The 12,419-nt window shown below is 39.6% G+C and overlaps 3 protein-coding genes across 3 annotated transcripts; 2 read left to right on the top strand and 1 right to left on the bottom strand.

The window, feature by feature from the left end:
- Positions 1 to 480: 480 nt before the first annotated feature.
- Positions 481 to 3,466, top strand: AMI1 (amidase 1). Its single transcript, XM_089601833.1, has 9 exons — positions 481 to 716; positions 796 to 948; positions 1,034 to 1,158; positions 1,524 to 1,649; positions 1,740 to 1,922; positions 2,017 to 2,161; positions 2,224 to 2,392; positions 2,877 to 3,011; positions 3,101 to 3,466. The coding sequence occupies exons 1-9, from the start codon at positions 613 to 615 to the stop codon at positions 3,248 to 3,250; spliced, it is 1,290 nt and encodes a 429-aa protein (XP_089457959.1). The 5' UTR covers positions 481 to 612; the 3' UTR covers positions 3,251 to 3,466.
- A 4,928-nt stretch (positions 3,467 to 8,394) lies between these two features.
- On the top strand, positions 8,395 to 10,811 carry MK (mevalonate kinase). Its single transcript, XM_089630869.1, has 5 exons — positions 8,395 to 8,729; positions 8,979 to 9,222; positions 9,304 to 9,557; positions 9,891 to 10,304; positions 10,517 to 10,811. The coding sequence occupies exons 1-5, from the start codon at positions 8,597 to 8,599 to the stop codon at positions 10,633 to 10,635; spliced, it is 1,164 nt and encodes a 387-aa protein (XP_089486995.1). The 5' UTR covers positions 8,395 to 8,596; the 3' UTR covers positions 10,636 to 10,811.
- Positions 10,812 to 11,006: 195 nt separating this feature from the next.
- On the bottom strand, positions 11,007 to 11,971 carry LOC149380792 (NADPH-dependent aldehyde reductase 1, chloroplastic-like). The gene is made up of 3 exons (XM_089630870.1): positions 11,634 to 11,971; positions 11,214 to 11,560; positions 11,007 to 11,132 (listed from the first exon to the last, which is right to left on the bottom strand). The coding sequence occupies exons 1-3, from the start codon at positions 11,948 to 11,950 to the stop codon at positions 11,110 to 11,112; spliced, it is 687 nt and encodes a 228-aa protein (XP_089486996.1). The 5' UTR covers positions 11,951 to 11,971; the 3' UTR covers positions 11,007 to 11,109.
- Between the last annotated feature and the right edge of the window lie 448 nt (positions 11,972 to 12,419).

The raw sequence follows: 12,419 nt of genomic DNA, 5'->3' as shown, positions 1-12,419 counted from the left end.
ATGCCCTTCTTCTAATAAAAAAAATCTCGAGCTATTGTTACAAATTTTTTGTTTTGTTTGTTTTTTTTTTTTTTTTTTCAAAATTCGCATTGTCTCCTCATTTGGGGGACGGGGTTCTTAAAGAGTGAGCTTGACCTCATTGGAAAAGACCTTTGTAATTACGTTTAGAATGCAAGGGCAAATATAATGGACATATGTGGTTTTGGTTTTCCAAAAAAAAAAAAAATAAATAAAAAACGAAAAAAAAAATTATAAATGTGGTTCAGAATTGGATATGTGAACCAAATTTCACTGGTTACGCAAATCTCTCAAAATAATTAACTAATTTTTTCATATACTATATTGACGGTGTAATGAATTTTTTTTTTATAGAAAATAAGTCTAAGCAAATTAAATTATTAACAGTATCTTCAATCCACTTTATCTTACGTTTGAAATGGTTTTATAAACAACAGACGTACTCATCCTTCCCAGTTGAATATAGTAGTATGGAGTTAGGATATTTGTCCAATCCAATCCAATGATTGCGTGGCATGCATTCGTTACGCACAGACAACAAATAAAACAGACAAAAAGCTGAGCGAGTGTTGGTCCGAGACTCAGAGAAGGAAAATGGATGATGATTTCGGAGCTTTCACCCACAAATTCATTCTTCAGCCACTCGCTTCCGACCACCAGCTTCCATTGAATTCCCTCACTTTCGCCGTCAAAGACATGTTAAGTATCTCTCTCTCACACACTTTTCTCTAACACACTGTATGGTTGGTTAGTTGATGATTTGGGGGTTGGAAGCAGATTTGATGTGGAAGGACAAGTGAGTGGGTTTGGGAATCCTGAGTGGGCAAACACTCACGCGCCTGCCACGTCGACAGCGCCGGCCGTGGTGGCAGTCTTGGAAGCGGGAGCCAAATGTGTTGGTAAAACCGTTATGGATGAAATGGCTTACAGGTTCCTTTTTCTTTTTCAAACGAACCATATATATAATGTGTATATGCTTTGTTATACTACTAACTAACCTGAGTGTGTGCACCAGTATAAATGGAGAGAACAAACATTATGGGACTCCCACAAACCCTTTGGCTCCCGACAGAGTGCCCGGAGGATCTTCCAGTGGATCTGCTGTCGCTGTCGCCGCAGGCCTTGTTGATTTCTCCTTGGGTTTGTTTTCACTTCTTCCTTGAGATCTATTTTTCTCTAGTCTTTAGGTTCTAAACTGGGAACTCGTGATTCTATTAATCTTGTTAAGTGGGATCCTTTCAAGAGTATCTCTTTGAACTTACTCATCTTGGACCGGATTGCATTATATTTTGAGCTTTGTAGGCTCTGATACCATGTTCTAAACAAGATCATATGGTATTCTATCTCAAAATTAGTTGTCATTAAGATAAGTTACTCAGTGACTTCGTATGTCTTGTACCCTTTTGTCTTTGAGCAGTAAGAATAACAACTTATGAACTTTTCAACTTTGTTATTGCTTAATTTTTGTTCTTCTTCCTTTGAATGTGGGATATTATAACATGAAGGAACTGATACCGGAGGAAGTGTAAGAATACCAGCATCTTTTTGTGGAATTTTTGGGTTCCGGCCCTCTCACGATGTCGTTTCCACTTCCGGAGTAATCCCGATGGCACAGAGCTTTGACACCGTCGGTGAGAAACAAGTAACACATTCACACACTTGGACTCTTCTTTTTCTTATCTTATCTTTTGTTTCGGGGCACCATTTTGTGATGTGTATAGGTTGGTTTTCCCGGGATCTAATCGTGTTGAACCGAGTTGGACGCGTACTGCTAAGATTGGACCAAGAAGAGACCGTGAGACCGACTCGGTTTATCATCGCAGACGACTGTTTCCGACTTTCAACAACCCCGAGTGCTCAAATCACAGAGGCTCTCTCCAAATCAGTGGAAAAGCTGTTCGGGGGTTAGTGAGCTAATATCTATAAAAGATCTTTAGATTGATTTAGCAATGTTGTTGTTTTGTCCATACAATTGTAATAGAGATGTGGAATTTGCAGGCCAGATTGTGAAGCGTGTCAATATTGGGGATTATATTGAAGGGAAAGTTCCGAGTTTAAAAACTTTCCAAAGCAGTGAAAGCAGCGGAGAGTACAACATACCATCATTAGCGGCCTTGTCAACGTCCATGCGTTTGCTTCAACGGTACGGGTTTTTCAGTTACAAAGAGACGGGATCAAAATTCTCATAAGATGCCATTTTTGTAGGTATGAGTTCAAGAGCAACCATGGTGAATGGGTGACCACAGTCAAGCCTGACTTGGGTCCGGGGATACTTGAACGTGTCCATGAAGCTATCGCAGCCTCTTATGAAAATATCGATGTTTGTCGTTCTGTGAAAACTGAATTCCGTGCAGCCCTCTCTGCTCTTCTTGGGGTCTCTCTCTCTCTCTCTCTCTCTCTCTCTCTCTCTCTCTCTCTCTCTCTCTCTCTCTCTCTCTCTCTCTCTCTCGCTTTGCAATAGCTAGACTTAAATACCTTCGAAAAAATACAGACACAGAGAAAATGTCTTATTAGTGAAAGGTTTTTTTTCGGACTGGGTGATTGTAATAATAAGCTATTAGTTAACGGATTGCTTTAAAATAATTGATGATGTCTTAGGCTATAAATAGATAGAATTCGATTGTAGTATGGCATGGAAAGTATACGAGAGTGAGAAATTCATTAGGGAGAGCCATGGGTCTCGAATACCCGATAACGAATATTAAAGGCCTTAACAATTATACTCTACGGATAATGGATATCTGCACTTTAGCTTGATGACGAAACCCAAACACGAGTTTTTTTTTTTGCAGTTATTAATTATTCGTAACGCAGTCGTAGCAGTAGATTTAAACCATATTTTTCTTTTTCCTCTTCAGGAGTATGGAGTCCTTGCTATACCAACTGTTCCGGGTCCTCCACCGAAACTACAAACACCATCGTCCTCGCTTGAAACTTTTCGTGCAAGAGTGTTTAGCTTGACTTCCATAGCAGGAGTATCCGGGTTTTGCCAGGTCAGTCTCTCTCTGTTTCTCTCTCTTGTTTGGTAAACATTGTTTCACCATTCAATTTTTGTGCTCCCTCGTCTTCTTTTCAAGCTCAGGTGAGCGTTCCGTTAGGGAAGTACGAAGGCCTTCCTGTGTCGGTCTCTTTGTTGGCTCGAAATGGTTCAGATGGGTTCTTACTCAGTCTCGTTGAGGCTCTCTATGCCACTCTCAAACAACACACTCAATTTTTGGCTGGTGTGTTCTAATACTGGTTTAATATCTGTTGTTGTACCTGCTTTGGCATGAAATGCTTTAGACTAAGTTAATATTATTATACAAATAAAAATAAAAACAAAAATTCAGATCCTAAGTTCAAAAGAATTTATCATCGTATAATAATTGTATATTATTGCTTAAGCTGTTAAGCAGTACAAAAAATTGGGTATAATTCTCTAGACCGCAAGTAAATTTTTTTAACTCAACTTAAGATTATGTTTGTTAGGAACTAATGAACGGATGTAGGATGGTTTCTGTGTTATGTTTGGCGGGTATACAAAAATAATAAAGAAAATTATGTGTACGGTGGGATTGTCAAATGATGGATTTGTTTTATAGTTTTATTTATAAAGAACAACTTGATTATACACATTTATAAAGCATGCTTCTTCTTCTATAGCGTTGAAATTATTTTACAATGTTTTCAAAATTTGGAATCTCAAATTGTGCAATTTCAACTTACAAGACATTATTATGTACAGTTAAATTATACGTGCGTCGTGTTTAATTATTTTTTTTTTGTTAACAGAAGCAATTTGTATTTTTGTATTGTTTTTTTATTTTGTTTCTGCAAAGTGGATGCAAAAACAAAAGACGTGCGTATTAACAAATTAACAATAAAAAAAAAAATTGATGATTGTATTCTAATCGTTAAAAATTCATTCATGATTTGACATTTATATTGATTTTTATTTGTTGATTTACTAAAACAAACATAATTAAACTTAAGATCATCATTTTTTAACCAAAAATTAACATATCAGTTTATATAATTCATAATCAAATCAGGTTCTATTCGTAATATCCATTGTAATATAATTATATCTACTTTTATTATGAGCACGTACAACATGGAATAAAATATCGATTAAGAGATTAATTTTCCATATAAATCCATTGTTTAACAATGTATAACAGAGTATATAATTGTGAATTGTCATCGATTTGAAAATACTTGTATATAATTATTGCATTTGACACAATGCATACTTTTTTAATATAATAATTTATCTCATTCATAATGCTACAACGACGATCCCTTTCACCTTATTAGAGCATCTCCAATGCTAAGAGTAGCCAAATTTTACCACATCCTTATTATAATAATATTTAATTATAATACTTTTTTTTTCACATTATTTATTTGACAACGTGCATATAAACACTCCAACAGTAACATTCAAAAATGCCAATTATAATCTTTTTTTTCTTTTTTTTTTCATTTTTGCCCCGTCCTCATAATAATGATAAAGTTAATGTTTTTCTTTATAGTTTTTTATTTAAAAAAAACAATGTTTTTAGTTGGCGGCGGTGCCAAAAAAAGCACGTTTGCCACTTAATAATGATGTTCAATTTGCTCTTTTTTTTAACTCAACTTTAATAGTAGACTATTAAGTGTCATGCATATCATTTCTATACAATTCAAGTTGCTAACCATTGGAGATACTCTTACGCCTACTTTATTTCGGATGAATATAGCTTATTAGAATGACAAAAGTTGTCATCATAGTCTATATTTCTTCTAGTGTTTTCAAAATCGTATTTTAATTACTAAACATATAATTGTATACTTGTCTCCTATAAATAAAACATCTCAAACAATTATGAATATCAAAGGATGCCAATGGCTAACTCTAAGAAAACATACAGGTATTCAGTTTGTCTATTTGCATAGCGGGAACAATTTATTTTATGTACCGCGAGATCCGTTTTTAAGAAATCTTATATTGTTTGGTTATTATTTTTTAGATTTTTAAATGGTTGGATTTTCTTAAGGTTGGAGATCCAAACATATAGAAATAAATCTAACTCTATTTGAAAATGAATTATAACACCTACATGATTTAATTTCACTCAATCTGACCTCACAATTTATTCCCATTGATGTTGTTCATCACGTCGATTACGAAACACTTCATATCGCCACCAATACTTGTCCAAAATAAACCATATCTTGATAATTGGTTAACTTTGACGCAATTTAAGTAGTTTACCAAAACTGAAAACGGCTCTACGGCCGAAGCGAGAGCCGAATCGTGAAGATCCGCCTTCAAACGGCTAAGACATGAAGATGAGGTCGCCGATAGTGGAGATGTGAGGAGTTTCTTAGACACCCTCCCCCGACGTACCAGCTCGCCATGACGCCTGGAGCCACACGTGGATTTGAGGCGCCATCTTAACTCTCGGTGGGAGATTCCAAGGTGTCAAACTGCCCCGGATACCCACGGACCACAAGAAATCACCCGACAATGGTGACACTGACACCACCCACGTCGCACGCCACCCAAGCATCAAATGAAAGAGGGCACACCACTCGGTTCGCACCCGTCGCCACGCAAGTCGGGAACGAAGAGTTGACCAACATGGTCAACGTGTAGGGGGAAGAAGTCTAAGAGCTACGTACGAGCGGAAGAGACTAGGGCTCCACTTGTGACAAGGATGATCGAAAGCGTAGCATCACCCTTTGCTGCGAACGTGTTAGCCGACAACACCAGCGGGAATTTTTGCCCACCTGCCATGCCCCTCCACAATGGGAGCATGGACCCCATCTACCACATATATGAGTACCAGAATAATATGAGAATGGTAGAACATTCACCATCGACGATGTGTCAAGTATTCCTCATCACGCTCACGGGCACCGCATTCAAGTGGTTCAAAAGGCTCGAGCGAAGGTCAATCCAATCATTTGAGGACTTCCATGAGAAGTTTCTCACTCGCTTCTCTGCCTCACGAGTGCGGAGTAAGAAAAAATCCTACCTCTTGACGATCAAGTAGGGAAGCAACGAGGCGCTTCAGCACTACCTTAATCGGTTGATCGAATAATCGAACAAGGTGGACGATTACAAGGTAACAACGCCATCTACGCCTTCACTGACAGCCTGTGTGCTTGCGACATCCTGACGTCGTTGGTAAAGCAACGACTCACCACAATGGACGATGACGAAGCCGACGACGACCGGTGAAGGCAGAAAAGACGGAGCACCAATATCACAGTCTCGATCGTCCGGCACCCGCGAAAACAACAACCCTTGCTATCGAGAACTTTTAGAGGAACACCGATTTCACGCCAATCAAGACCACGCCGGAACGAATCCTGTTACCGCCAAGACATAACAAGAACAAGTATTGCCAATACTTCTCTTGGGTCGGTAGAGTCGGCGAACCAGGAGGGACGACCATTGGTTCTTGCTGTCACGCGTTGTGTCGGTGCGACACCACTAGAGAAGATGCCAAGCCAAATAAAGGATGGTCTCCAGTCAGCGATCACGAAGAAATTAGATGACGAAGAAGGAATTGAATGGAAGGATTTTGAGATGACGATCCTACCGCTTGGTTCAATGAAGCCCACAAAGAAGAAAGAAAGGCTGGGATTTCAAAAAGTCTTGACGAGTGGGTCCTACTACTTGGTCACTTTGAAGATCCATTAAGGCAATTTCTTCATCATTTTGAAAGGATCTTTAAGCAGCTTTAATGATGCTTTGATAGTCATATCTTTCCTCAAACTCAAGATGCTCATTACAAGGAGAAAAGCTTGTGCTCAAGTCTCTAGTCTCTGTACTCTCCAAAATCATCAACATCAAGATCATGGACCCTACCATCACCATGTGGGTTGATGAATTTCATCAATGGAGAAGAAATAACATGTGAAAAATTAAAAGTGAATGATAAAAAAGTAATGAAGTGAAGAAGAAATAAAAGATCCACCTTGAGAAAAAAAGATGGATTTTTTTTCAAAGCAAAGAAGACTCTTTCTCTCTCTACAGCTCCACACAAGCAACTAAAAAAAGTTACAAAAAAATAGAAGAAGAAATCAGGCTAAAAAACCTTAGAAAAAATTATAAAATAAAAAGAGGAGAAAAAAAAACAATTATCATCAACGCACCTGAACCGTAAGTCAATGGCGATCGGGAGATCACCAAGCAAATTACAACCCACCGGAAAGATCGCAAAGTTTCTTGAACAACCGAGTTCTTCAAGAAACTGAGGGGTTAGTATTGTGAGAGATTTTCTCTTACCCAAAAAACATGGAAGCCTAACCCAAAAACAAAGAAACTCATGGTGAGCTCAGTCCAAGAAACAAAGCGGAAAACCCAAAGACTTGACCAAAGGGCAAGAGGCAACCCCGCTTCCTTCTCAACAAGTGAGGCTCGCCTTTACTCAAGCATGAGGCGAACCCCGTTTCCATATCGACAAGTGAGGCTCTCCTTTACCCAAGTATTAGGCGACCCCGCTTCCATCTCGACAAGTGAACCTCTCGTTTACCCAAGCATGAGGCGACCTCGTTTCCACCTCAACGAGTGAGGCTCGCCTCTACCCAACATGAACGAGTGAGACTTACCTCTACCCAACATGAGGCAACCTCGCTTCCGTCTCAACGAGTGAGGCTTGCCTCTACCCGTAAAAAGACAACCCCTTTCCGTCTCAACTAGTGAGGCCTGCATTGATCACAATAAGGTAGGGCTGGCCTCGACCCCGGACCCGGAATGAGGACCTGAGTAAATGACGAATCTACCCAAACTCTCATCATCTCATTATAAATTCATAAGACAAACACATGTCAATGACTAGCTTTTTCTCTCTCTACCGAGAATATGTCAAATTCTCTATTCAACCATTTCTCTCATAAAAAACACATTTGAGACTAAAATTAAGAACAAAGAGAAATCAAAACCACTCTACTCATTCAATATCATACAAAAAAGAAGAACAATCTACTTTCATTTTCTCTAAAGTGAGAGAAGAAAAATTCCATTTTTCTCACAAACAAAGACTTTCAAGCTAAATTATATTCCATATACAAAAGTGTCCAAAAAATTGAAAAATCGATTTTCATGTTTTTCACTTGATAAAACGTATATTTCATCACTAATCCCACGAATTTTAAAGCATGTGATCAAATTTGCTCATCACGTAAAGAAAACGCCTTAACATATTTATCATTCAGTCCTTCATATGACGACATCGAAAGTGAAATTGTCACATATCTGTCCTAATTTTGACTAAAAAAAGTTATGAAAAAGACATCCGCGGGATAGAGAAAAAGATTTTGATCGAGGCAAGAATAATAATAATAACAATTATAAAAACCACATTAACGTTTAATTGGCTGGCCAATTCCCAATACGTCAACGGTGGGAATCAACCAAAAAAAAAAAAAAAAAAAAAAGTTGCTGTGAATCGACCAATGCTGGACTGCTGTCAAAGCAGGAATGAGAACGGTCAGAGAAGAGCAACTCTGAATTATGCGGAATTTGACTCTTAAATTGCTCTCCCCGTGCAAATAAACTCTGTGTGGACTTTCCCGGTGAAAGAGAGCATATTCGATTTCAATAATGGAAGTTAAAGCCAGAGCTCCCGGGAAAATTATTCTCTCCGGCGAACACGCCGTCGTTCACGGATCTACGGCTGTCGCAGCTTCCATTGATCTCTACACCTATGTCACTCTCCGCTTTCCCACTCCTTCTGGTGGTTTTCTCTCGCTCAACTATTTTTTTTAGATTGATTCGTACACTTTCCAGTTTGAATTCTACGAATTTTGTTCTTAAAATGATCGCCTTAGCTAAAAGTTTTGTTCTTTTGACAATACCTATTTAGCTATCAACCAATTTGCTAGTCAGATTGAAAGCATACCCCAGCAAAAACACAGAAGAAAGGGACATAATTGAGAACCTTTAACCGATTGTCGTGTTAATTTTTCTATTCTTTTTCTAACAGACAACGATGACGCCTTGAAACTCCATCTTAAGGATTTAGCACTAGAGTTTTCATGGCCGATCGGCAGAATCAAAGACTCGCTGTCCGAATCGAGCAGGCACGATGCATCGGCGCCGTCCTTGTGCTCGATCGAGGCTGCAAAATCGATCGCCAGTCTTGTTGAGGAACTCAACATTCCAGAGGCCAATAAAGGGCTCGCTTCTGGGGTCTCGGCTTTCCTTTGGCTCTACACCTCAATCCAAGGGTACGGTTCTATCCGATTATTTGTTTCTGCTGCTTTCATTCAAGTGATGTGTCTTGATTCGAATGACTTGGTTAATGGCAGATTTAAGCCGGCCACGGTGACTGTTACTTCCGAGCTTCCATTAGGGTCGGGTTTGGGCTCGTCCGCTGCGTTTTGTGTCGCACTCTCTGCTGCGTTCCTTTCCTTTTCGGATTCGGTGAATATAGATTTGAACCACCATGGATGGCTGAATTTCGCGGAAGATGACCTTGAATTACTGAACAAATGGGCGTTCGAAGGCGAGAAGATAATCCACGGAAGGCCATCTGGAATCGACAATACAGTGAGCACATACGGTATGTTTTCTCGGTTTATGAGTTACTGTCTCAAAATTCTTAAAACATGTCTTGCTTAGTAGTATTACACACAGGCCATGACTCACTTATAAACCATCTAAAGAGTGGCCCTTTTCGACAGGATTGTGAATTTCTGTGAGGGATAGGATTCTAAACTTATAAAATAAACAACTTTTCTTAAAATACTGTAGATTGAACAGGCTATTTGATATGCACTGGTATATTCGCATTAACGGAAAAGTAAAAAGGAACCTGTGTCAGTTCATAGAAATAGAAGTGCCTGTGATCTGTTACATTCATGTCCGACGGATACATAACAATTGTGTGTAACAGGAAACATGATAAAGTTCAAGTCGGGAAGTTTGAGTCTGATAAAATCCAACCTTCCCTTGAAGATGCTCATCACAAACACAAAAGTGGGAAGAAACACAAAGGCTTTGGTGGGCGGTGTTTCCGAGAGAGCGTTGAGGCACCCAGACTCCATGAACTTGGTGTTCAACGCGGTTGACTCGATCAGCAAAGAACTGGCTTCCATTATCGAGTCCCCAGTCGGAGACGATCTCTCCGTCACAGGGAAGGAAGAGAAGATCAAGGAGTTGATGGAAATGAACCAAGGATTGCTCCAAGCCATGGGTGTTTCCCATTCTTCCATAGAAACTGTTCTCCGAACGACCTTTAAGTACAAGTTGACTTCCAAGTTGACCGGCGCCGGAGGAGGAGGCTGTGTTCTCACACTATTGCCAAACTGTATCCTTATTTATGTTCTATATTATATAATTCTCTCTCTTTCTCAACCCTTTTATAAATCAAGCTAATTAACGATCAAAACTTGCGAAAGCTTTGCCAGTTAGTACTCTTAAAAGGCTCCGTTGAACAGTGCTTTATGTTAAAAGACTTTCAACCCTCTTCTTCAGCTTAATCATTTCAGTGTATTTTTTTTTCCTTGACCTATGAATCAGTGCTGTCAGGGACTATTGTTGAGAAGGTGATCTCTGAGCTGGAGTCTTGTGGATTTCAGTGTTTTACAGCCGGGATTGGAGGGAATGGTGCTGAGATTTATTTGGGTGGTTCATCCTGATTTTTGCAGCCACTGTAAGCTTTCAAGTCACTGATGTCAAACCAATAATTGAGATGCACAATTTGCTCTTCCTACTTTTTTTTTACCCAACTTAGTCCGGACACTAATCTGTTGTAGTTTTTCTGTGCGGAATTTCGATCTAATAAAATCTAAGCACGATTTTGCTTTTAGAAGAATTTTAAGTTCCAGCTCTTCCATGTCATAAAAGAATGTCAAATATCTTTTATCGGCATTCATACAATGACTACGAAGATGGCTAACTTTTTAATGTTGTCATATAACTTATTTATAATCACATACATTACAAACATTACGAACAAGTCCAGCCAAACGTAATACACAAAAATACATTAGCAAACCTTTCTGGTTATGTCATTTATTTATCTTTTCTTCCAAAGACCAACTGCCTACTGAAGAGACACAAAGGAGAGCCGATATATTAACAAACCAGAAGAACTGCAGTAGAAAGACCCATCAACCATTCACTATAACCCCACCTGCAAAAAAAAAAAAAAAAGAAAAAAAAAATTGACACAAGGAAATAATCGTTGAATGAATAGGAATAGTGGGGTTTATACCATTAGGGTGAAGGATTTGGCCGGTGATGTAAGAGGAGCAATGGTTGCAAGCAAGGAAGACGTAAGAGGGCGCGACCTCGATGGGCTGGCCGGCTCTTTTCATGGGCACTTCGGACCCAAACTTTGCAGTTTCGTCCTCAGAGAACAGTGGAGTCCATATTGGGCCCGGGGCTACGCCGTTGACCCGTATTCCTCTGCCCACGAGCTGGAGAGCGAGGCCTCTAGTGAAGGCCACAATCGCCCCTTTCGTGGCCGCGTACTCCAAAAGCTCAGGGCTTCCTTTGTACGCCACCACCGACGTCGTGTTGATTATGCAGCTGCCTTCTCCCATGTGCTTCAAAGCGTACCTAACAAATTCCACCGGTATTATGTCATATTACATTACATGGTTGAAAATAACGTGGTGATCAAGGAACATACTTGGTCAATAGGAAGTGTGAGAAGATATTAGTCCTGAAAACCCTCTCGAGGTGTTCGTCCGTGAGGTCTTCGAGGGAGCCGGTCTTGTGCTTCTCGGCGGAGGAGTTGACCAGAATGTCGATCCGACCGAAGGCGTTGACCACGTGGTCCACCACTCTCTCGCAGTTCTTCTCGAAGCCGAGGTCGGCCGCGATGGCTATGGGCTCTTTGGCGTCGGGTGTGTGACACTGTTTGAGGATTCTGAGGGTGTCCTCGGCGTCTTTGTCTTTGTCCTCCTCGCCCTTCACGTACGTGAATGCCACGCTCGCTCCTTCCATCGCAAAGCACACGCACACCGCTCACCCAATCCCCGAGTCGCCACCTGTCACCAATGCTATTTTCCCCTACACACAATCCACTCACTCATCTCTCATCATCATCATCGTCACTACTCACTACTATACTAATGGTAAACGCTACGTAATTCTTTATGTGTTTCAAAGCTATACAGCATGAGACTAAAGCTATTTCTATGGTTGTATACCGAATCGTGACACGAATATCACCGATGACAGACAAAATAAACACATTTATGGCGTTTTGACATCGTCGTACTAAATAATAATACGCTAAAAAAATTGTAAAGTAAGAATTAATAATAATGCTCGAAATATAGGATTTAGTGATATTTTCTATCCAAATTATCTTTGCTATTTTCAGATTTAATTACCATGGAACGTTGTGTTATAAAAATATTAAGATCTGATAACATAAAGAGCTTAATTAACTATATATTAGTGCAAAACA

The sequence above is a fragment of the Urtica dioica genome, chromosome 11, assembly GCF_054948205.1.
Source record: "Urtica dioica subsp. dioica isolate 48M chromosome 11, U.dioica_male_clone48M_v1_H2, whole genome shotgun sequence".
In the NCBI taxonomy this organism is placed as follows: Eukaryota; Viridiplantae; Streptophyta; class Magnoliopsida; order Rosales; family Urticaceae; genus Urtica; species Urtica dioica.
The sequence above is the reverse complement of the archived record's forward strand: the minus strand, read 5'-3'. Positions and strand labels throughout refer to the sequence as shown.

Coding starts and splice junctions, on each gene's coding strand:
- AMI1 (XM_089601833.1), top strand. CDS start 613: ATGGATGATGATTTCGGAGCTTTCACCCACAAATTCATTCTTCAGCCA. Junction 949..1,033: donor ATGGATGAAATGGCTTACAG/GTTCCTTTTTCT, acceptor TGTGTGCACCAG/TATAAATGGAGAGAACAAAC. Junction 3,012..3,100: donor GAGTATCCGGGTTTTGCCAG/GTCAGTCTCTCT, acceptor TTTCAAGCTCAG/GTGAGCGTTCCGTTAGGGAA.
- MK (XM_089630869.1), top strand. CDS start 8,597: ATGGAAGTTAAAGCCAGAGCTCCCGGGAAAATTATTCTCTCCGGCGAA. Junction 8,730..8,978: donor CCGCTTTCCCACTCCTTCTG/GTGGTTTTCTCT, acceptor TTTTTCTAACAG/ACAACGATGACGCCTTGAAA. Junction 9,223..9,303: donor CTCTACACCTCAATCCAAGG/GTACGGTTCTAT, acceptor GGTTAATGGCAG/ATTTAAGCCGGCCACGGTGA.
- LOC149380792 (XM_089630870.1), bottom strand. CDS start 11,950: ATGGAAGGAGCGAGCGTGGCATTCACGTACGTGAAGGGCGAGGAGGAC. Junction 11,561..11,633: donor TCACACTTCCTATTGACCAA/GTATGTTCCTTG, acceptor GGAATTTGTTAG/GTACGCTTTGAAGCACATGG. Junction 11,133..11,213: donor CCAAATCCTTCACCCTAATG/GTATAAACCCCA, acceptor TTTTTTTTGCAG/GTGGGGTTATAGTGAATGGT.